The 23,139-nt window shown below is 40.4% G+C and overlaps 1 protein-coding gene across 1 annotated transcript in view; it reads right to left on the bottom strand.

Moving 5' to 3' along the window:
• The window catches only part of RNF212 (ring finger protein 212), a 36,190-nt gene extending 17,394 nt beyond the window's left edge, over positions 1-18,796 (bottom strand). Inside the window, exons 1-4 of the mRNA XM_020992273.2 lie at positions 17,928-18,796; positions 14,745-14,806; positions 12,796-12,870; positions 5,705-5,761 (exon numbers count right to left, since the gene is read on the bottom strand). Coding sequence (XP_020847932.2) covers positions 5,705-5,761; positions 12,796-12,870; positions 14,745-14,806; positions 17,928-18,306 — 573 coding nt within the window. The 5' untranslated portion in view covers positions 18,307-18,796. The remainder of the gene's footprint in view (positions 1-5,704; positions 5,762-12,795; positions 12,871-14,744; positions 14,807-17,927) is intronic.
• Between the last annotated feature and the right edge of the window lie 4,343 nt (positions 18,797-23,139).

Genomic DNA, 23,139 nt, shown 5'->3' with positions numbered 1-23,139 from the left:
GTCCACGAGTTCTTCCTTGCTCTCCCTACCTAACTGGACTACCTGTTTTTTCAACAATACATTTCTGTGATGATATCCCTTATGTTACTTTTTGCATGGAGGTCATCACTGCAACCTACTTTACTCCCATTGCAAGTCTGTCTATGGCCCCTAACTTAATTTGGATTCTCTGGAGATTATGGGATTACCAAGAGAATATTACAAGAGAATTAACAAACTGGGTTTTCTCATCAGGAAGCAGCTTAGGATTGCTGAAACCAGTGTGCTTTTTCTCAAACTGAATCTGACCACTTTCTTCCTCCTGTTCCAACTGGATGTTCTATAGGCATCAAAAACTCATAAACTCCTTCTTCTTCCTAATTTCCCTATTTCTGTTGAGGACACCACCATTCTCCTTCTAGTCACCCAGGTTCACAACTTTGGAATCATCCTCATCTTTCTATTCTCCTTGATCTCATTCATCCAATCACTTGCCAAATCCTGTCAATTTTACGTCTACAGCATTTCTCACAACCATCTCCACTCACATGGTCACCATCTTATATAGGTGCTCCTAACTTCTCACCTGGACCACTGCACCAGACTTTTAATTAGCATCTCTGCCTTGTCTGACTCTTCTGTCCAGTTTAGTCACAAATACTTTCAAAGCACAGGTCTGACCATGTCACTTCCCTGCTCAGAAAGCTCCCATGGCCCCCTATAACCTTTTGGATCAAACATAAATTGCTCAGCTTGGCTTTTAAAGCCCTTTCACAGATGTGGCGCCAGCTTACTGCCCAATGCTGGGCCTAGAGTCAGGAAGACTCATCTTCCTGAGTTCAAATCTGGTCTCAGACACTTACTAGCTGTGTGACACTGGGAAAGTCCCCTGACCCTGGGGTCACAAAGAATTGGACAGGGCTAAAAAACAACTGAACAACAGGTACTGACTAGCTGCTGAGGATACAAATGCAAAGGATAAAACAATCTTTACCCTGAAGGAGTTTAAATTCTGTCACGGGAGATAAAATATACATACAGATGATAATATATACAGAGTGCTACTCTCCACCTTGTGACCTTGGCCAAGCCAAATCCCTTCACCTCTGAGTCCCTTTCCTCATTTGTGAAATGAAGGGCTTGACCTAAATGATCTCTAAGCCCCCTTTCTGTGATTCTCTGTCAGGGTTCCCTAATCAGGAGAGTCTGATGAACCAAAAGATCCTGAATCCTTCTGGATTCCAAGCTGGATGCAGCCTGAGGTTTATCAGTATTTTTAGGCAATGCTGTTCCTTCTCCTGCTCCCTCCACCCCCAGCCCAGGCACATAACTCTACAGATCAATAATACAGCCATCCTGAGAACACAGACAAATGACACGGAACTCCTCTTCCCCCCAAAAGTTTGTGGACCCTGCCCCATATGTTCACTTTTTTGCAATGTTGCTTGCTCCAGATTGAAAATACCTCCAGAAGAAACATGAAACCTCTAACCCTCACTTGGCTTCAAAACAGAAGTCCAGCAGAAACTAGGCATAGACCCAAATCTCACACCATATACCAAAATAAAGTCAAAATGGGTCCATGACTTAGATATAAAGGCTGATACTATAAGCAAACTGGGAGAACAAGGAATAGTTTACCTATCAGATCTATGGAGAACAGAAGAATTCATGGCCAAACAGGAGATAGAGAACATTATGAAAAGCAAAATGGGTCATTTTGATTATATTAAATTGAAAAGTTTTTGCACAAACAAAGCCAATGCAACTAAGATTAGAAGGAAGGTAGAAAATTGGGAAAGAATTTTTACAACCAATCTCCCTGATAAGGGCCTCATTTCTAAAATATGTAGAGAATTAAGACGAATGTATAAGAACACAAGCCATTCCCCAACTGTGAAATGGTCAAAGGATATGAACAGACAGTTCTCAGATGAAGAAATTAAAGCCATCTATAGTCATATGAAAAAATGCTCTAAATCATTATGGATGAGAGAAATGCAAACCAAAACAACTCTGAGGTACCACACCACACCACACCTATCAGATTAGCCAACATGACAAAACAGGAAAATGATACATGTTGGAGAGGCTGTGGGAAAACTGGAATACTAGTGCATTGTTGGTGGAGTTGTGAAATGATCCAGCCATTCTGGAGAGCAATTTGGAGCTATGCCCAAAGAGCTATAAAAATGTGCGTACCTTTTGACCCCAGCAATAGCACTTCTAGGGCTATATCCCAAAGAGATCATACAAATGGGAAAAGAACCCACATGTACAAAAATATTTATAGCAACTCTTTTTGTGGTGGCAAAGAATTGGAAATTGAGAGGATGCCCATCAATTGGGGAATGGCTGAGCAAGTTGTGGTATATGAATGTAATGGAATACTACTGTGTTATAAGAAATGATGAACAGGCTGGCTTCACAAAAACCTGGAAAAAAATGCAAGGTCTGAAGCTGAGTGAAGTGAGCAGGACCAAGAGAACATTGTACACAATAACAGCCACATTGTGCAACGACTAATATTGATAAAGTTAACCCTTCCCAGCAATACAAGGATCTAAGACATCTCCAGAGGCCTCGTGATGGAAAATGCTATCCACATCCAAAGAAAGAACTATGAAAGTTGAATTGCTATTTTTTTTCTCTTCTGTTGAGTTTTGTTTCCTCTTTCTGATGGTTCCTCCTATTGGTTCTAATTCTTACTTACAACATCACTAATGTGAAAATATGTTTAATAGGAATGTAAATGTATAGCCTAGGGGCAGCTAGGTGGCTCGGTGTATCAAATACCGGTCCTGGATTCAGGAGGACCTGAGTTCAAATCTGGCCTCAAACACATAACACATGACCCTGGGCAAGTCACTTAACCCCCCTGCCTAACCCTCCCCCCCCAAAAAAAATGTATAGCCTATGTCAGATTGTGTGCTGTCTTGGGGAGAGTGGTAGGGAGGAAGGGGGAGAAAAATTTTTAACGCAAAAGCATAGGGAAGTGATTGTTGATAAATGAAAATAAATTAATAAAAAAAAATAATAAAACAAGAAATCCACAGCAGGGGTTTACCCAGGTACAAAAATTTAGAAGGGTGCCACTTCCGCATCCTTTCCCTCCATCACCCAGTGACAATTTAGGTCCTGGCATTATATGTAAAAACAGCCCAATTACTAAGAGAATTGTCTTTATCTTTCCCAAACCCCAAATATGATGTGGGTGAGGATTAAAACTGTTCTTCTCTCCTCTAGCAGCCCAACACACACACACACACACACACACACACACACACACACACACGCTTTTTCAGAAAAATTTCACAGTAAAACCTCTGGAGGTCAGCAAACAAGTTACAATAGAGTCACTTCTCAACTTCAACTAACCACCCTTTGCCAAATCAGTTAGCTAGGCAATGGGGTACAGACAATTCAGATGTGAAAACTACTGCCCTTATAAAAAACAAAGACTTCTATACTGAAAAAAAATTCTTAAAACTCTCAACCTCCAGGACTGAGAAGGTATAATAATTCTTAAAATAATTTCAAAAGTTTCATTATTAACACCATTCTTTAAGCCGAGATACCTCAGCCAGAAAGTATAATAAAAACTGGGGGTGGGAGGATGAGGCAAATAATCTGGAGTACAGGGAAGGGTAGCTGAGGGCTTAGGGCACAAACTGAGGGCCTCGGCCTCCCAAATGCCACTGGCCCCTCACATGACCCCATGCTACTGGCCTTGCTTCCACTGCAACTACCATTCCCTCCCTTACGCAAGTCATAACCCCTGAAGGTAGGGCCCATCTGCTTTTTCTCCCTGCAACCCAAGGCTGAGTAAAATAGCATATCCTCCTCCTCTACCTTGAGGGTCATGAGTGGTCACTGGCTTCTGCTGTGGAGGGCACAAGCTGTACTTTACCAAATGAAATAAAGCCACCTACGGGTAATGAAGGTGAAGGTATTCTCAGGTAAGATCACCAACACATTCCTCTGTGCTGTCCCTTCTTGAAGCTGTCTTCTCTTTCTTCCCCAGCCCCCACCCCTCTTTTGCCTTAGGCACCAAAATTTCAGGTCACCTTAATTCCATCAACCTGGAAAGAATCTAATGGAGACAGAGCTCTAGTGTAATACTTAGGCACTATCTGAATGGAGCAGCCTGATTTCTCAAAGAAGGAAAGAACAAAGATGAGGAAGTTTGGGGCCTGTCAAAGGGACTTTCAGGCTGATAGCTATGTAAATTGATGATAGAGTTCTAAGGTTCCAAAGCAAATTTCTTAAACCCAAGTCATTCCTTCACATATATAGTAAAAACCTTTAGAAAGCTATGAAAAAAGAGCTTTAAGTTTCACTTTGAAGTCTAAAAAGAAAAGCACACAAGAGGTTTTGCAGGACTTCAAAGGACAGTGATAACTCCTGGTAATTAACTCTGACATTCACAGCCAGGTGAAGAGCAGAGTAGACAAGAACAGTTTAACACTGACACATCCCACTCACAGCCTGTCCAACAACTTTCCGCTCCTTTCTCCCTCTCTGAGTACCTCGGCCTCCCGCTCTCTCTCCCTGGGCCCATTCAGCTCTTGCCCCATTTCCCTGCACCTCCTTTTTCTCTCCACCCCCAACCTTCCTGCCAATGATCCCTTCCTCACTTACAGCTGCCCCCCTCCCACTTTTGCCAGAAGGAACCTAGAATGTGTGTTCTGCTCTAACCTTTCAGCCCACTCCCCTCCTCTCCAAGGTGCTGGTTTATCCCCTCCAAGCTTCAGGACTGTGGTGCACCGCAGCACCTTCAGGACTCCTGGGTCTTGCCATCCACAGTGCTGCTGAGCTCTTAGGACCCTCAGCCTTTTCATCCACCCTAAGGCTGCATGCTTCTACATGTGTTCTCTCCCCCAATCAGAGTGTAAGTCATTTGAGAACAAAGACTCTTCTTCTTCTATCTGCATCCCCAGTACTTAGCGCAGTGCTTGGCACATAGTAAGGACATTTTTTTCAAACGTTTTTATCAATTAGTCATTTTCCATAGAAGCCCTCCTATTCCTTACCCTACCCTAACTCAATAAAATAGGGAATAAAAGTTCTAAAAATCATTTGTTGTTTTACTTAAAACCAAGGTATCTGTGTCATAAAGACTAAGTGATATCACTCTATCGACTTATTCCAATTTTGTTCAGTCGTGTTCAACTCTCCATGACCCCATTTGGAGTTCTTGGCAAAGATACTAGAGTGGCTTGCCCTTTTCTTCTCCAGCTCAGTTTACAGATAAGGAAATTGAGGCAAACAGGGTCAAGTGACTTGTCACACACCAGATTTGAACTCACAAAGATGACTCTTCCTGACTCCAGGTTTAACACTCTATCCACCGTGCCACCTAGCTGACCACTCCAATTTTGTAATGCAACATTATATGTGAGAATCTTTTTCAGTACCTCTAGTAACTATAAACTATAAACATTTGGTCCACTTTAGTTACATTATACTAAGTCTCTAGGAAAAAAAAAATCACGAGAGAGTACATTCCCAGCCCCAGCTAGATGTCATGTAAATGTGTGCCAGTGCATATGGGGGGAGCTATGTAAGACACTCTATGGAACAGGGCAAACCCATTCCCAATACTGAAAAAGCAATTCAAAAGTCCTGTCCTACTGACCATTATTCTAGCATCAGCTTCATAACACTCAGGGAGCACACAACCTTAAACAGCAACTCTGACATTCAGAGTCAAAATCAGACTTACCTTTTCTCTATAGAATGCTAACAGCCTCCTCCTGTGTTTTTCTTGAAATTCTGAAATCTAAAAATAAAATATAAATTTCAGCTGTTGACATGTTCCTATCCACAAGCCCCATTTTACTTTATCAGCATTATTACTTTATTAGCAGTAATTAAGTGGTCTGAAGAAAAGTATTTAAGTCGGAAACATTTTTGTAACATTTTTATATGAAATGTAATCAAATGCATATATAAATTGCCCCACAGTTTCAGTATGGGAAGCTCACTGAAAACAATTTGTTTAAGTCTAACTATGACTAAAGAGTAATGAGATTTTTACTGAATACAGTAATGTGTCATTAATCTGGCATTCTATGAGGCAGCTAGACTTCTAGTTTTGCTATGCACAGAGGAGTGCATTTGAAGGCAGGAAGACCAGCTCAAATCCTGCCCTAGGCACTAACTAGCTGTGTGACCCTGGACAAGCCACTTAACCTCTCTGAGCCTCAGTTTTCTCAGCTGTAAAATGGGGATGATAACAGCACCTTCCTCCCAGAATTGACTTAGACATAATATAAATATTAGCTATTGTTATTACTATTATTATTTATCACATATAAAGCACTTTGCAAACCTTAAAAAGCTATATAAATGTTAGCTATTATTATTAACTTCAACTAGGGAAAAAGCTATTCCTACAATTTTCTAAATAACTGAAATTTAACTTTTTAAACACCGAAATTAATGAAGGTGGTGTAGTACAATGGGAAAAGCAAGAGTCAGAGGACCTGGCTTTGAGTCCTGGCTCTCCCACTGACTACCACAGCCTGACCTCGGGCCCTTTCTAGGACTAAGTTTCATCTATAAAATGAAGGGGGTTGGCCTAGAAGGCCTTATAGGTCCCCTTCCAGATTGAAATCTATGACCCTACAAATCCTATGAATTTTAAACAATTGAGCTATCTGGGATAAAAATCTGCCTAAAATATATGACGTACTTTCCTGTCTTCTCAAGGAAACAAAATTTTTTGATGCCTCAGGGTATGGCAGGAATAATATTTACTAGGGTCCCAGCCTTGAGCACGGGTAGTTTTCTCTTAAAAGACATGGAAACAATCCCAGAGACTTGACTGGTGCAAGGTATTAGAGAAAGAGCTGCTGGCCAGTTTCCTGGTGGCCTGAGACATAAGAAGGTCAGCCTCCAAAGAGTCAGTGACCCTGAGACCTGAAGATGTCTTACTTGGAGAAAAGTGGGATTCTGTCTAACTAAACCCGTGCTGTATATTTGCCCATTATCCTTTCCAACACTACTGTTAAGTAAACTTAGTTTTTGTTAGTGTTGGATTGTGTCTGACTGGCTCATTTTGTTTTAATGCTAAGCCTGAACCAAAGGCAAGCCCACAACCAGGTGTTTTCTTTATGAGCATCAATGATTATGCTATGATATAATACAACATACTTTAGGAGGCAGTGTCTTGATGAAGGCCACTTGTCAGCCTCCGGTTGATTTGCTATTTTAATTCTCATGCGTTTTTCTGGTTTAACAGTTTTTCCTGGTTTTTCTCCTTCTATGATCTGTCAAATCTTTATATTTAGTAGACCTTGCTCCACTTATTAATTTGCTATGGACAAAAAAGCAGATAACCAAGTTTCTTGACAATAGTGTCTAACAAGAATAAGGCCTAAAAGGCCTCTCATATAAGCCAAACCCCCAGGCTAACGCACAGACTTCATGACACACCTACTGAGGGAGGCTGATTTTTTTTTTTCTTTTTTGCTTCTGTCCAGATTCTTGAATGGGGCAATAGCAGGATAAATGACCTCTGGTTAAGTGAGATATTACTGTACAATAAACAAAAAACCAAAAAACTAAATTTGATGAAAAAACAAAAGGACAAAACACAACAAGGTGAAAGAATAAATTTGGTTTAAGAAGCCCCCACAAAACATACTTCAAGGATCTGTCATTAGACAGTCTGTAAAAGCTGTTCTGCCTGAAAAATTAATCATCCTATAATCAGTCTGGTGATGTGTCCCTTCACAAAGGCAGTGTGGTGTAGCAGAAAGAGCACTGGCTTGGGAATAAGAGGGCCCGGGTTCATGTTGTGCGTTGGTCACTTACTGCTTATATGACTTTGAGCAATTCACTTTAACCTCTGTGAGCCTCAGTTTCTCCGTATGTGGATTAGATAGTCTCTGGGGCCCCTGCCAGTTCTAAATCGATGACCCCATGTAGGTAGGCTGGCTGTTGAAAGGCTGTTGCTGGGCCCAAGCTCAGACCTTCCTAGCTTGGTAGGAACCGATGGAGCCTGGGTTCCACTGGTACAACCTTCAAGAACTCAGAGGACCTCAGAGCAGGGTCTCTGGAGAGGCCTCACAGGCATGATGCAGAAATGGGAAGAATGATTGTCTTTTTTTCTGATCTTCATGCTGAGGACATGAAAATTCTGGATTCTGGATTTAGGATTCAAAATTCTTCTTGAAGCCTGTAATGTTCCCAACTATCAGTGCTCCCTTCCTCCTAAAATTATTTTACATTTAGTTATCTCCATACATGACATCTCCCTGCCAAGAGAATACAAGGCCCTCACAGACAGGAAGTGTTTCACTTTTGTCTTTACATTCTCAATATCTAGCACAATTAGGGTAGAATGGAGACCTCACAAAGAAGTTAACTGGGTATGTGAGAGATCAGGTGATTCACAGCCCATACCAGATGAATCTCTGAAAGAGAGAATGGCAGATGGGGAATTCAAAAATGAAGATCTTAAGGAAAATTAGCAAAGCAATTCCAAAGAATGCCCCATATGTACCAACACCTATTTAAAACATATATATATATATATTTGGGGGAGGGGGCTAGGCAATGGGGTTAAGTAACTTGCCCAGGGTTACACACAGCTAGTAAGTGTTATGTGTCTGAGGCCAGATTTGAGCTCAGGTCCTCTTGAATCCACTGTGCCACCCAGCTGCCCCCAAAAAACAATATTTAAAGAATACATAAGTACTATACAACTGAAAGATATTGACCTTTCAGGACAGTATGCACATAAATAATTTTGAGATCACAAATTTCAAGAAAAATATGACATGAATATCCTAAATACTATAAGAAACAATACATGAAAGTTGACCAGAAATATTGAAAATAGAGGGCCTATTATTATATGATAGAATCCACAAATCATCAACATAGACTCCAAGCTTTATTCATTAAGGAATACAGTGATTAAACTTCAAAATTTCAATGTCAAATAACAAATATTGCAAGAAGCCAAGAAAAAAGCCTTTAGCTATTAAGGAAAATAAATTCAAATAGCCCAAGACTACTACTAATCTAAAAGAATGTAGAGAAGAGATTGGAATCAGATATTCTGAAAAGCAAAGGATATTAGGATGTAAATGAAAATAGACATTTGAAAAATGTGAGGCATTAGAGTTGTTATTCCAAGAAAAACCAGATAGAAGCAAGATATTTGACTTCAAACACTTAAAATGAGAGAAACACACACAAAAAGTAAATAACTGTAGTTAACATGAAAAGACAAAATACTGAAATCAATTTTCTCATGATTCTAGGGCAAGAAAAGGCTACTATTTCAAAAATACCCGAGTTGAAGGTTAAAAAGAATATAGATAATATAGAGGCAAAAGGAGCTTAGCAACCAAAGATTTAAGGGTAGGAAAGGGGATTAAAGAGTCAGGAGAAGAAAAGCAGGAAGAACTGAATTAACATTCCATAGCCTGAAACCTACATGATCTTATAAGTCAATCAAAATCTGTAGAATGGAAGGGAAATTAATGCAAAGGAAAGTCACTCAAGAAGAGAGAAGCAAATGATAGGAGGAAGCAGGAAATATACTCCTGCTCAGCTTGGCGTGGAGAAGAGAAGATATAATGGTCTCTACGGTATCTCCGATTTGCCTGGAGGGATGTGACACAATAGGGTAAGAACAGCGGAAGTGAAGGATGTGGGTTAAGGAACCAAGAAGCACGTTTTGAAACAGGTAAGGGAATCCTCAAGTGTGCAGAGGGGAGCAACAGGGACCTAAGATCCTAATAATGGGTATTATTAGAGGGGACTGGATAACTCAAAAGACACCCTTTCCCCTTCTCCAAGCAAAGGTAAACCATCCCAGAAATATGTCTCAACCCAGGAAAAGTACACGTCCAGAGTACCATCATCTGGTGTGAACAGAAAGATATATGATGTCCTTATGATAGGGGCATAGAGTAGGACCAGGAAATGAACTGTGTCCTACCACACTGCTTCTTTCATGAATTAAGATCTTAAGAAGTAAGTCTCATTAGAAAATGTCCTTTAAAAAACATAAATATAACAACATTTTTAAAAATGGTGAAAAGAAGAGCAGGTATGATAGTGAATTTCACTGAGATAAACAGGATAGAGGAGAGTAACATCTTTGCCCTCCCCACTCCAAAAAAAACTCTATCCTACATTGTATGAGCACTATAGAGAGGATAAAAAAACAAGGACCAAGAACTATTCCCTAAAAAATATGCATTCAAACAATATGAACAAGCCTTCCAAAAAGAAAATTATAAACCTTCACCTATGATAGAAAACTCTGCTCTAAAACACTAATAAGAAGAGAAATGTATATCAAAACTCCGAGATACTAGCAGCAGCTAGGTGGCATAGTAGATAGAGCACTGGCCTTGGAGTCAGGAGGACCTGAGTTCAAATCTGACCTCAGACACTTGACACTTAAGTCACTTAACCCCATTGCCTAGCAAAAGAAACAAAAACAAAAACACCTCTGAGATACCATTTCATACCACTCAAAGTTAGAAAGATAATTTTTTTAAAGGGAAAAACTTAACAGTGTCAGATGTAGGACAAGGATTACAACTGAGGAAAAGCCATCAGATTTGGTGATTAAAAGATCACTGTTAACTTTGGAGAGAGCAGTTTTAGTTGAGAATAAACTAAAAAGCCCAATTACAAAGGACTCAGGAGCAAATGAGAAGAAAGAAGTGGAGGCATCAAGCATAGACAATCTTTTCAAGGAATTCGGCTGAAAAAAGAACTATAGAGGAAAGTAGAATCTGGTGAAAGGTTTTTAAGGATAGGGGAAACTTAGACATGTTTGAAGGCAACAAAGAAGACACAACTTGGTAGGAAGAGGCTGAAGATTGGGAAGAAAGGATGACTGAGAATAAAGACAGTGGGTAGTGGGATAAAGTACACATGGAGAGGGGTTGGCCTTGGCAAGAAGAAAGGCCATCTCTTTGTCAAATGGGGAAAGGAGAAGAGAGGGGGAGATGATGCCAAAGGGTTTGGAGGTAAACAGAACAGGGAAGCTCACAATGAAAAGGCTCAATATTTTTTCACTAAGTTAAGAAGCAGTCCTCAGCTAAAAGTGAGGAGGGAGGAGGAAGTGGGGTGGTGGTGTTGAGGAGGAAAACTAAGGATCAAAATAGCTTCTGTGGGGAGTGAGATAGGATATCAGTGGGGGTGTAATAAAAGGCCTGCCTTGCTGAAGTGAGGACCTAGTTGAGAGGCTTCGAAGCATGAATTTGTAATGAACCCAGGCAACATGGCTGAGACTTCCTAAGGCAGATGGTAGCAGTAAAAGAAGGCTGAAGTTCAGCAAAACAAGAGGGACAACTGAACAAGTTTGACCATCATTAGAGTTCCAGAGAACTTGTGATGAAACACCCCTCCTCTCAAGAGAAAGGTAGGAAATGAAAGGTGTGGAATATGAATTGTCAGAGATGGTTACCATGTTGGTTTTCCTTAAATGCTTTTGTTAGCAGGAAGGTTTTAATATATGTGTGATGAGGGAGAATTAAGGGGAAGTAACTGGTGTCAAAACAAAAAAAAATTAACTTTTTTTTTACATCTCCTTAGCCCCATTAACTACATTCCCCCCGCCTCAGACCCCACCTCAGACCGCAATCTTTCTGAAAGAAAAGATTTGTCACTTTTGAATCATTTTTCCCCAGCCCCTAACACAATGTTGTCCTTCACATAGTAGTCACTTAATAAATGTGTGTTGATTGTTAAGCAGAATGTTATTATGGGCTACTAAGGATGTTTTTACACAATAATTTTCCTAGCACAATGTTATTTAAGGTTTGCCTGTTAAGAGTGAAGGAATTTTTCAATTGTTAAATCCTAGACTATTTTTAAAGAAATGTATTTCACATAATCCAGTAACATGTTTCTTGAGGGAAACAGTTCAATAAATCATAAAATCCCAGAAAAAATCTCCTAAATCATAGAGTATGGCCTATATTTAAAGCAAGAATTCCCTCTCCCCTATCCTTAACAAGTAGCCATTCAAGCTCTGCTCTGCAGACAGAGCACATCTAGAATATCATATCCAACTGGAAAATGAGGAAGATAAAGGACACTAAAAATCATACCATGACCTGATAAGTTGAAGGACCATGGCTGCTTAGCTTAGAGAACACAAGACTTAGGAAGAGACATAAACTAAAGCTGTCTTCAGAATCCAGAACTAGAAGCTTTGTGCAAGTTGTAAAGACAGATTTCAACTCAATGAGGAAACGCTCACAAATATGCAAAACTAAAATTGTTCTGCCTCATAAGCGAGTGAGTTGCCATCACTGGAAGTCTATTCTGGTAAAGGCTAGATGACCGCTTGTCAGATACATTTTAGAGAGATGCTGTAGAGAAGACTGATGATTCAGGTACAGGCTGAACTTCTTAACCACTAGTTTCTTCCAAGTCTAATTTTTATGATTCAGAAGTTTCTCAAGTCTACCAAACAAAGTAAACTAAAGAATAATTATTATAGGTCTCTGATGAAATAAAAATCATAGGAAATAAAAATTATAATTTCTAAAAATATCTGAAATCTAGATTTCTATTATCACATCAACACAGCTACAATTGATATAAAAACGTTCAGACTAAATCTGCACCACTCTATTTCTATACGTGGAGCAAAGTAAAACAGCAAGAAAGTTCCACAAAAGTAATTTTTCAGCCTTTTAATTAGATTTTCCTCTTTAGACATAATTGGAAATATCTCAGAGGATCTCAAAGCCAGAATCATGAGTCACTATCCCAAAAGGACTTATATTCTGACTGGCAGCCTTAGAAAATACTTCATATATAACTCACCTGTGATGTTTCTTTTGAATATCTCTTGCATAATCCATCTATTCCCATAAAGAATGCCTGAATATTAAAATCAGTCTGAAGAAGGAAACAAATATTATCTACATATTACTACTTCTGATACAGGATTTGAGTGACATTAAAATTGTCTTTCAAAATGTTAGAAAAAATGTAGACCTTGAATTTCAAAGCAAAAGTATTTCATATATTGTTTATTTTAATGTTAGTATTGCATGGCCTTGGTCTAGTCACTTCAATTCCCTTGGCCTCAGTTTCTCAGCTTGAAAATTAGAAGGTTCTACTAGAACCTACTCAGTAGGCTGCTTTTAGACCCAACAAAGTATATTATGCAGCCCTTCACTTCTCAGATTAACCAATCTTTGGGGAAAACAATCATAAAACCTAAGTTTAAGAGCACAGATGTTCTCTAAAGTCCCTTTCATTTTAAAAATTCTGTGATTCTATTACATAAAATGGGAAACAAGAGCGAATGATGAAAAATATTAAATATAGTTTGTTTGCAAAAATGATTACATATAGGATAGGGTTGTTCAAGACGTAAGTTTGCAAATTGTTTTTAAAAAACTGATTTTGTTGCAAGGTTCTTAACTGATTTGTGGATAAATTTCAGGGGAATCTCTGAAAGTAGATAGGAAAAATTACATCTTTATTTTTCACTAACCTCTAAATGAAATTAGGCATTTCCTCCCATTATGAATGTAGGTAACCAACCACAGTAGTATTAAGCTTTCCCAGATTGTAAAAGGGGCCTTTAACACACAAAAAAAGTCAGTAACCTTGATTTAAAAAAAAACAACTCGATTATTTCCACATCATTCTAACAGATTCAAATGCTTACTGCAGGATGGGGCAGTTTTTCAAGGCTGGCTGAGCAGAATGTAAAATCCCCAGTTTTTAAACTTATTCCATATAGCTATAGGTAAATCAAACTCATTCTGAAATTGTATGCTCCTCACTTCAAAAAAAAAAAAAAGCCATCATCTGAAAGGACTCTCTTTGATAGACTTTGTCCACTGAAAATACTCTCTTCTTAATTTCAACATGCTAACAATAAGTATGTACAGTAGATATATTTAAAACTCAAATCACTTATTTTTACCTTCTGTTGAGTTTTGTTTCATCTTTCTGACGGTTCCTCCTATTGGTTTTAATTTTTACTTACAACTTCACTAATGTGAAAATATGTTTAATGGGTATGTAAATGTAAAGCCTGTATCAGATTGTGTGCTGTCTTGGGGAGGGTGGAGGGAAGGAAGGGGGAGAAAAATTTTCAACTCAAAAGAATATGGAAGTGATTGTTGATAAATCAAAATAAATTAATAAAATTTAAAAATAAAATAAAATAAACCTCAAGCCATTGCCCAAGCTTTCTCTGGGGAGCACTCTGTGTACAGGAGAGTAACTATTGTTCAGTAAGGGCACAAAAAGTCACAGTTATAACCAAGCTACTTTACAACTCGGATTGACTTTACATCTAACGAAATAACATAATCTTAACAAAATTACTATACTAGACAGAACTCATTGATAATTAGCCTCATATTTAGGTGGTTTAAAAAAAAACTCTAATTTTATATGGTATTAGTAAATAGCCTAAATCTCTGTAATGTCTTAAAGAACTATATCTGAGGTCTTTCTTTTTTCCAAACTGAACTCTCATAAATCTCAGAAATCTCTTCAAGAACTGTTTTCTAACGGAAATTATTTAAACAACTAATTTTCAGTACCCTGGAGACCAACTACATTACAAATCAACAAATTTTAATAATGTAAAAATTATCTCACAGCTTTTAATATATATTCTTTAGATGCTCAAAATTTTAATAAAATCTTTTAGTACAACTGATAGAAAAAATGTAAGTTTCTAATACAGGAGTGACTAAGAATCTTCATATTTAAAAGTAAATATTATTGCAAAACTAACAACTTACTTGTTTTGAAAGTAAAATTATGCGGCAAGGAGTGCCACAAATCAAACATTCTTCCTTTTTACCTATATAAAAAAAGGTAAGTTTACAGTATGTATAAAATTGGCAAATAGTTTAAAGTACACATGACTATATAAAATTAGATTTGAAATTACAAAATTTTTTCACAAATGAATATAGCACATAAAACTGCTCTCCATGTCCAGGCTGTGGTTAGGAATATGAGTATAATGGTATGGTGGAAAGAGCACTGCCTCTGGAGTCAGAGGCCCTGAGCTGGGTGACCTTTGGCAAATCACTCAGCCTCCCAGGACCTCAGTTTTCTCACATATAAAATTCAGGGATTGGCCTAGCTAATTTCGGAGTTCCCTTCTAGCTCTAAATCTACGATACTATGAATACGGACAAAAAGAACACGATATTTTCAATGCTCCATGAGTGCTAAAAATAATATGACAAAAGTCATCCAGGTAACTCTGAATTCAACTAAAGCAGCAACACTGACAATGTTCCCATGATTTGTTTTTTAAATCAGATATACAAGGTGGGGAGGTATCACACAATCAATTGGTGCACGTCTCTTCCACTAAGACGTGTGAGCAAGTGCCCTGGTATCTTCATGAGAGGACAAGGACAACACCTGGCAAGGGTGAAGAAAAAAAAAAAGGGACTAACTACAAGCAGAGCCTCCACTGTGCCTTGTCAGCAACGCCTCTGCAGCCAGGGCCAGGTCTGAATTACTTACCTGGGCACAGGGGGTTTCCTTTGCCAGACTCTAATCTCCCTGAGGTCAGGGACTCCTTTATTTTGTCTTTATGTCTCCAGTGCCGGCGCAATTCTTGGCCCAGAGAAGGCACTTAAGAAGTGCTTATTGACCTGACTGCCGTGAACAGCTTTCTAAAGAAGAATTGCCAGCCATCAACAATCATATAAAAGAGTATTCCAATCATTACTTACTATGGCTTTTAAAGCCCTTTAAACCCTGGCCCCTTCCTCCCTCTTCAGTCTTCTCACCCCTTGCTCCCTTTCACATACTCTACGATCCAGTGACACTGGCCTACAGGTTGTTCTTCCCCTCCCACAACTCCTGGCATTTTCTCTGGCTGTCCCTCAGAGCTGAGATGCTCTACCCTCCTCACCTCTTTCTCCTGGCTTCCCTGCCTTCCTTCAAGTAGCAGGTAAAATCCCGACTTCTATATTGTTCCCTCATACTTTCATTCATACTGTTTCGTTCCCTTCCACCTTGAACGCTAACCCTCTCTGCTCTCCACCTATTCTTTTTTCAATCAGTCCCACCTCAAAGTCCTATTTTTAGGAAGCTCCTTGTACTTTCATTGTTCACTCATTTTAGTCATGTGACTAAACCCTTTGTGACACCATTTGGGATTTTCTTGGCAAAGATACTAGAGTAGTTTGTCATTTCCTTCTCCAGCTCATTTTTCAGATTTGAGAAAACTAAAATAAATAGGGTTAAGTGACTTGCCCAGGGTCACACTGCTAGTAAGTGTCTGAGGCCAGATCTGTACTCGGGGAGATAAGTTCTTCTAACTCCAGGCCAGGTGCTCTATCCTATCCACTGCGCCACCTAACTGCCCATAATAGGTGCTTAATAAGTGTTTTGAATTGAGTTGAGTGTTAACTTTATTTCATAGGCAATAGGAAGCTACTGAAGGGTTTTGGACAAAGGAGTGACAAAATCATATTTGTCCATAAGGAATATTCATTTGGCAGTAGTCTGAAAAATGGATTAAAGAGAGGGAAGACTGGATGAAGGAATTAAGGCTGCTACTGAAAAAGAAGGCAGTAAACAGGGCCTGGAATTATAGTAGAGACTGGCGAGAGTAGGGGAAAACACAAGAAATAGAAGAAGAATGCATGGAACTTGATAACTAAGATGTGAGAGGTAAGGAAAAGTAGACTTAGTCAGATAACTCCAAAGGTGCAAAAATGGGTGAGTGGCTGAATGCTGCAGTCATTGCCAGAAAAAGGAAAAATGTGAAATAGGGAGATTTTGGTGAATGATAAGAAGTTCACTTTTGAACATGCTAAGTTTGATGTGCTTGAGGGAAATATAGGTAAAGATTTCTTACATGTAGTTTGAGACTTAAGTCTGGACCTCCACGAAAAGATTAGTCTGTACTGTAGATTTGCTTGTCAGCTAAGTACAAGTGTTAGTAGTAGCCATGTGAGTGAAATAAATTGATGAGAAAATGTCCAAGGCTAGGACCTTGGGGAATGCCAGCATTTAGAGAATGAATGAGCCTGTGAAGGACACTGAAAAGGAGCTATTAAGAGGAATAGGAGGAAAGCCAAGAGAAAGTGGTGCTAAAGGTTTCTAAATGAAGGTGATATAAAAAAACAAAAATAATAGAAATATTTTTTCAGCTGCAGAGATGTAGAATAGGGATTGAATGCAGGTCATTGGTGACTTCCAGAGCATCACTTGAGTCTGGAGTCAAGGGCAGAAAGTACAAGAGTTGACAAATGAGTGAGTTAATGTTAAGAAAGTGGAGATGTCAAGAGCAGTCGTGTTTCTGGATGTTTGGCCGAAGGAGAGGAAAAGATTGGGAGACAGCTTAAGAGGCTTGTAGCCAAAATAATGTCTTTTTTGAACAGATGTTTGAAGATAGAAGGAAAGGGGACAGCAGAAAGAAAGACTGGAGATAAAGAGGGATTGGAGGAGAAAAGTCTTGAAGGAGATGGGAGGGCAGAGACCAAAGATACCGGGCAAAAATATTCCTAGTTGTTACGACTGATCTTCCTCATCTTACATTTTCACCATCTTAGTCACCCTCCTGTTTGCTTCTGGCCAGGAGGACACAAAAGATCATAAAATTCATCAAGCCAATGCGGTAATCGAGGCAATCGTGCACCAGCGTGGGGGCAGCATCAGAGAGCTGTCAAGAGATGCTACAAAAGTGAAACTGACAGTCCTCGTCAACGGCAGCTTGGAGATGTCCGGTAGCAGACATCGAGGAATCCTGGATGACTCCCACGCTGGGAGCCTAAGGGGCTGGGTGGGAGGACCGCGGTGCCCACAAAAATAATCTTCGGGGATAATAATGAGCTTCCCATAGCCGGAGGGCTCCGAGGCCTCGCGGACCTCTGACGTCAATTCCGGCACCTCCGGCTGAGGCCTCTCCCACCCTGAAGCCTTCCTCCCCTTCCTCTTCTCCCCGCTTTTACCTTGCTGGAGGCAGAGGTGGCAGAACACGTGGCCGCAGCTCGTCAGGCTAAACTGCGAGGAGGACTTGCCGGGGGGCTGGAAGCAGCGGTTGCAGAACATCCGGACAGCCATGCCTGGACGCCGCGGTCTGAGGTCTCGGCAACAAGAAAGCGGCCAATGGCGCCCAGGCTCTGAACAAAAGGAGGGAAAGAGGCGCGAGCCCCTGCAGCGCCTGCGTACTACTGGACTTTTCCCGCTCCCAGTGGGAGAGATGAGAGGTTGGAATGAGCCCACTGAAAAACCAAGGGGGTGGGTGTTAAGCTGGGGAGGGCTGACGATGACAGTCTCCCCCTCTGGCCCAGCTTGGGGGAAAGAGATTAAACAGCTCTTCAGTATCATTCTGTCTCCCCAGTTGCAGAGGCAGATGTGTAGACAGAGGTCGTAGGGAAGTTATCCTAATCACAGCATCTTCCCCCCCATCACTTCAATGATGGTACCTCCCAGGGGAAACGCTGCAGCCTTTTAAGCGGCTGACTGAGCAACTTATGTTCATTACCCTGTTGGGTAGGGAGACCTGGAGAGGAGATAGATGGACTTAAGGAACTTCACGAACGATATATGTGTACTCTGCTATCTTCTTAGTACAAAGATTATTTTTTCTTAAAAATCACGTTCCTTGCCCTAAGGGAGTTTCCAATCTACTAGAATACTTTTAAAAGGTTAATCTGACCCATTGCTCACAGCTGGTGTAGGCGTAGGCAGCTCCCACTCACAAAACTGTCAGTTCAAGAACACAGTTTTCTGCGGTACTGACAACGTTAAGCCCCTGCTATGCACCAGTCATTGTGCTAAACGCTGATGATACGGAAAAAAGGAAAAGATAGTCCCTGCTCTTGAGGATATCACAATCTGCTTGGGGAGGCAACGTGCAAATAAACTGTACAAACATATATATAGTATAGGATAAATAGGAGGTAACACAGGGAAAGTACTAGAATTCAGAGGATTGTAGAAGACGGGACTTTACATTCTGCTACTCTCATTTTATAGATGAGGAAATTGAGGTATAAAGGCTAAATGGGTTGCCCATGGTCACACAGGTAAGTGTCTGGGACAACAATTAAACACTGGGCTTCTGAACGTGTTATCAAGACAGCGTGGTAAGAGAGGAGTCCAAGTTTCCTTGAAAGCTAAGCTCAAAAGCGACCTCTCCCAAGAGATCTGTGTGGATCCCCCTAGCAGCTAGCACCGACCTTCTTAAAAAAAAAAAATCCAGTACCCTTCCCATTGTACCACAATGGCCGGTGAGTGCCGGGGGAAGAGGGGAAGATCACGTAATTTACTCAATTGCCCTCAGTCATTCGGAGGTTTCTGCTTCAGGCATTCAGAAATCCTCACCTTCAGGAGACCTTTCCTGATCCCTCCCTCTATTGCTTTCCCTCTGAAATGACCCACCATTTACACTGTATATGTTGTGTATGACCATAGTTGTTTGCTTAGTTGGGCAAATGAAATAGGAGGCAATGATTACCATTGGGTATGACGTGAGTGCTGAACTCAGGGCAGGTGGGCAGGAGCAGGAGCTTAGGGGGGCCCATCACACCTGTGCCTGGTGTAGCCAGGAGTGCCTCCGCCCCCCGCGCTAGGAAGACTGATGGGTTAATTGGGAGTGACACTCGTACTCTCTAGACCGTCAGGGGATGGATGGCAGCCATTTGGAAATGAGTGCGAGCAGTTTAATACCCCGATTTCATTTCATGTTTATTACCTGTTATTCTGTTTCATTAAATGCCTTTGCTTTGAATTTGCTGTCTTTGTATTTGGCTTAGTAAAGAGATATGAAGAGGTGTGGAGTGAGGCCGTGAGCAATGGGTTTAAATAGATCTCTACCCCAGCAATACTAGGGCAATAATTGCAAAGGGATATGTGAATACAGAGTAGACATTTTGTATGCTTGTGTGGATGGAAGCGGTGTTATTCAATTGCATGTGTTGAACTTAGTAGATCATAGATTTAGAGCTGAAAAAATACCTAACAGGCCATCTACTCTAACCCCCTCATTTTTCAGATAATAATAATAATAATAGCACTTATATGGTGCTTTAAGATTTTCCAAACATTTAACATATGCTATTTTATTTGAGCCTCCCAGCAACCTAGTGAAATAGGTCATATCCCCATTTTGCAGATGGGGAAACTAAGGCTGAGAGATTAAGGTCTCACAGCTAGTAAATGTCTCAGGCAAAATTTGAACTCAAGAATACCTTACCCATTGCAAGATGAGGACCTAAAGCCCAAATAAGCTTGCCCAAGGATACAGATGTGAGAAATTAGTATTTCTCTAGTGTTTAATAATTGATAATTGTATTATGACCAGGGTTTTTCCCCTTTTCTACTTCCTCATCCAGAAACCAACCAATGTGGAAAATCTTAGGCAGAGATTTCCCAGCCAGGATGGCTAAGATTTAATCAACAGCACTATAAGAAATTCTAATTTTAGGCTAATGAGTGTGTTCTTGCTTATTGTGTTTGCTCAGACAGGTCTGGGAAAGTGTTGGTTTTCCCTTTCATCAGACAGGTGATATGGAAATTGATGTCTCTTTGACCAAGAATTGGGTGATCCAAGTCACTATCCAGAGACTCTCATTGTAATATAGACCAACGTCCCATTGCAATATTCATTTTCTCATTAATTGTTAACCAATCAGAGTTGATTGCCACCTCTCAGGAACGGCTACTCTTCAAAGGGCATATAAACTGTGAGCCCACCACCATGAAGGGTCTTTGGTCTGAGAGAGACAGCCAAATGGCTATTGTCTTATTAATAAATGTGCTGGCCTTATTAATAAAATGATTAAGTTACCCAGAAACTATGTCTCTCAAACTTTTTAATCATTGTGAAGAGTAACAGAGTAAGGATTTGACCCCAGGTCCACTGACTCCAAATCCTCCATAATTCCTATTTTACCATCATGCCTCCTGATATTAAAAATCACTTATTTTAGCCAGGAGATGTTGGTTGTGTGATCTCTGATGATCAGAATGGCTGAGATGGGCAAAAGAAATAGGATAAAATTTTTTAACACTTGGTTCACCGAGTCGTCTCTTTTTGTCATCCAGATTCCCGAATAATTTGACACAGAACATCTCCAAAGAGCTAGAGAATTACTTAAGCTGGTTTGAGCGCCTTTCCAGATTCAGTCATTGCAGTGCTTGCTAAGAAATAGCTGCAATATTTGGGGTGAAATTAAAGGCTTCTCGACAAAAGAATGTGTGGGAGGAGAGTGAAAGCTGATACCCACAAATCCAAGAGCAACCTGCAAATCGTGTTCTAAATCTGGTATTGTTCATCAAATGGCAAAGCTTGTCAAATCGATCTTCTTTGGACACTAGCCACTTACCTTTGTTAGCTGTGTTTGTACAAAACTGCAAAATCCTATGTTTTAAACATGTAACTTCCGTAAATCGGGCACCTGCCAGTGCCCAATTGGGCACCTGTCATCTTTGAACAGAGCCACAAACAGTCTCACAAGCCTCATTTTCCTGAGTCCTGACAACAATAATTTGCACAACCATAGTTTTCATTACAACAAATTGCAAATCATGTGGTTTTCTGGGACTTTGGTACTTAGAAAGAAGCCCAGAATCTGAGCCTTAGAAAGAACTTCAGTCCAACCTATGCCTGACCAAGAATTGTTTCTATGCCATCCCCAGACTGGGGTCATCCACCCTCTGCCTGAAGACTTCTGTTGAGCCATTTAGCCTTTCAGGCAAACCAGGGCACATTGAGGAAGCTCCAACTGTTGGGAAACTTTTCCTTATGTCAAACAAAACTTTGCCTCTTTGCAATGTCCATGCATTGCTGCTGTTTCTTCTGCTCTTTGGGGCCAAGAAGAGCAAATCTAACCCCTCTTCCACATAGCCAGCCTTTAGATACTCAGTGACATGTATTAAGCTCCCCCTAAGTTTCCTCTTCTCCACCTTAAAAATCTTCATGTCTTTCAACTGATCCTCATGTCACGAAGTCAGAATACAAACCATCCAGACCATATTCCTCGGGCGTCTTTCTAGCTTATAAAAGGCCTTTCTAAAATATGGAATCCAGAGTAGAATACAACATGATCTATTCTAGAGCCAAAGCAAGATAGAAGATAGTGAAACTTAGCCCCAGACTTCTTACTACAACCTAAGATCACTTTGAGGGCAGCTAAATGGCACAGTGGATAGAGCCCTGGGTTTGGAATCAGGAAGATTCATCTTCATGAGTTCAAATCTGGCCTCAGGTACTTCCTAGCTGTTTGACCCTAGGCAAGTCACTAAACCCTGTTTGCCTCAGTTTCCTCTTCTGTAAAATGAGCTGGAGAAGGAAATGGCAAACCCCTCCAGTATCTCTGCCAAGAAAACCCTAAATGGGGTCGTGAAGAGTGGAACCCAACCGAACAGCAGCAAAAAGATCCCGTTAGATTTTTTGACAGCTGCATTCCCTGTTGACTTGTGCTAAGATTGCAGCCCCCTAAAACTCCCAAGCCTCCTGCACATGAAGTGATATCTAGCTATGTCTCCCCTGTCTCATTTCTGTGAAGCTGGTGTTTTAAACTCAAGTTTAGTATCTGGCATTTATCCCTATTAAATTTTATGCTTTTAGATTCAGTCCAGCACTCAAGCCCACAGAGATCCTTGTGGATCTTGACTCTGTCATCCAACTTCCCCCCTTTGTGACACCAGCAGAGCGGACAAGTAAGCCATCCATCCTCCATCCTTCATCCTTTTGTTGCCAAATTTTTAAGCAGCACCGGGTCAAGAAACAGGTCCACGGGGCACTCTGCATGAGACTGCCTTTCATGGTATCACAGAACACCATTAATGACAGCTCTTTAGGTCCAGCCATTCGACAATTTCCAAATCCACATAAATGTACAATCACCTAGTACAAGAGTATTTCATTTTTTTTGTGCCATCAACCCTTTGGACATCCTGGTGAAGCCTGTGGACCCCTACTCAGAATAAGGTCTTTAAATATATAAAATAAAATACACAGAAAGCCAATTATTTTGAAATATATTTGTCAAAATATTTTTGAAAACAAGTTCATGGAACCCAGGTTTAAAAACCCCTGATTCCACATCTCCCTTTCTATCTCTTGGTCTTTCTGTCTCTAATGGCATTCTCTCTCTATATCTGTCTCTCTCTGTCCCCTGTCTCTCTGTCTGTCCATCTCTGTCTGTCTCTCTC

This window comes from Phascolarctos cinereus, unplaced genomic scaffold, assembly GCF_003287225.1.
Source record: "Phascolarctos cinereus isolate Bilbo 61053 unplaced genomic scaffold, phaCin_HiC Scaffold_9;HRSCAF=440, whole genome shotgun sequence".
NCBI classification, from domain to species: Eukaryota; Metazoa; Chordata; class Mammalia; order Diprotodontia; family Phascolarctidae; genus Phascolarctos; species Phascolarctos cinereus.
This window is presented reverse-complemented; position numbering and strand designations above follow the sequence as displayed.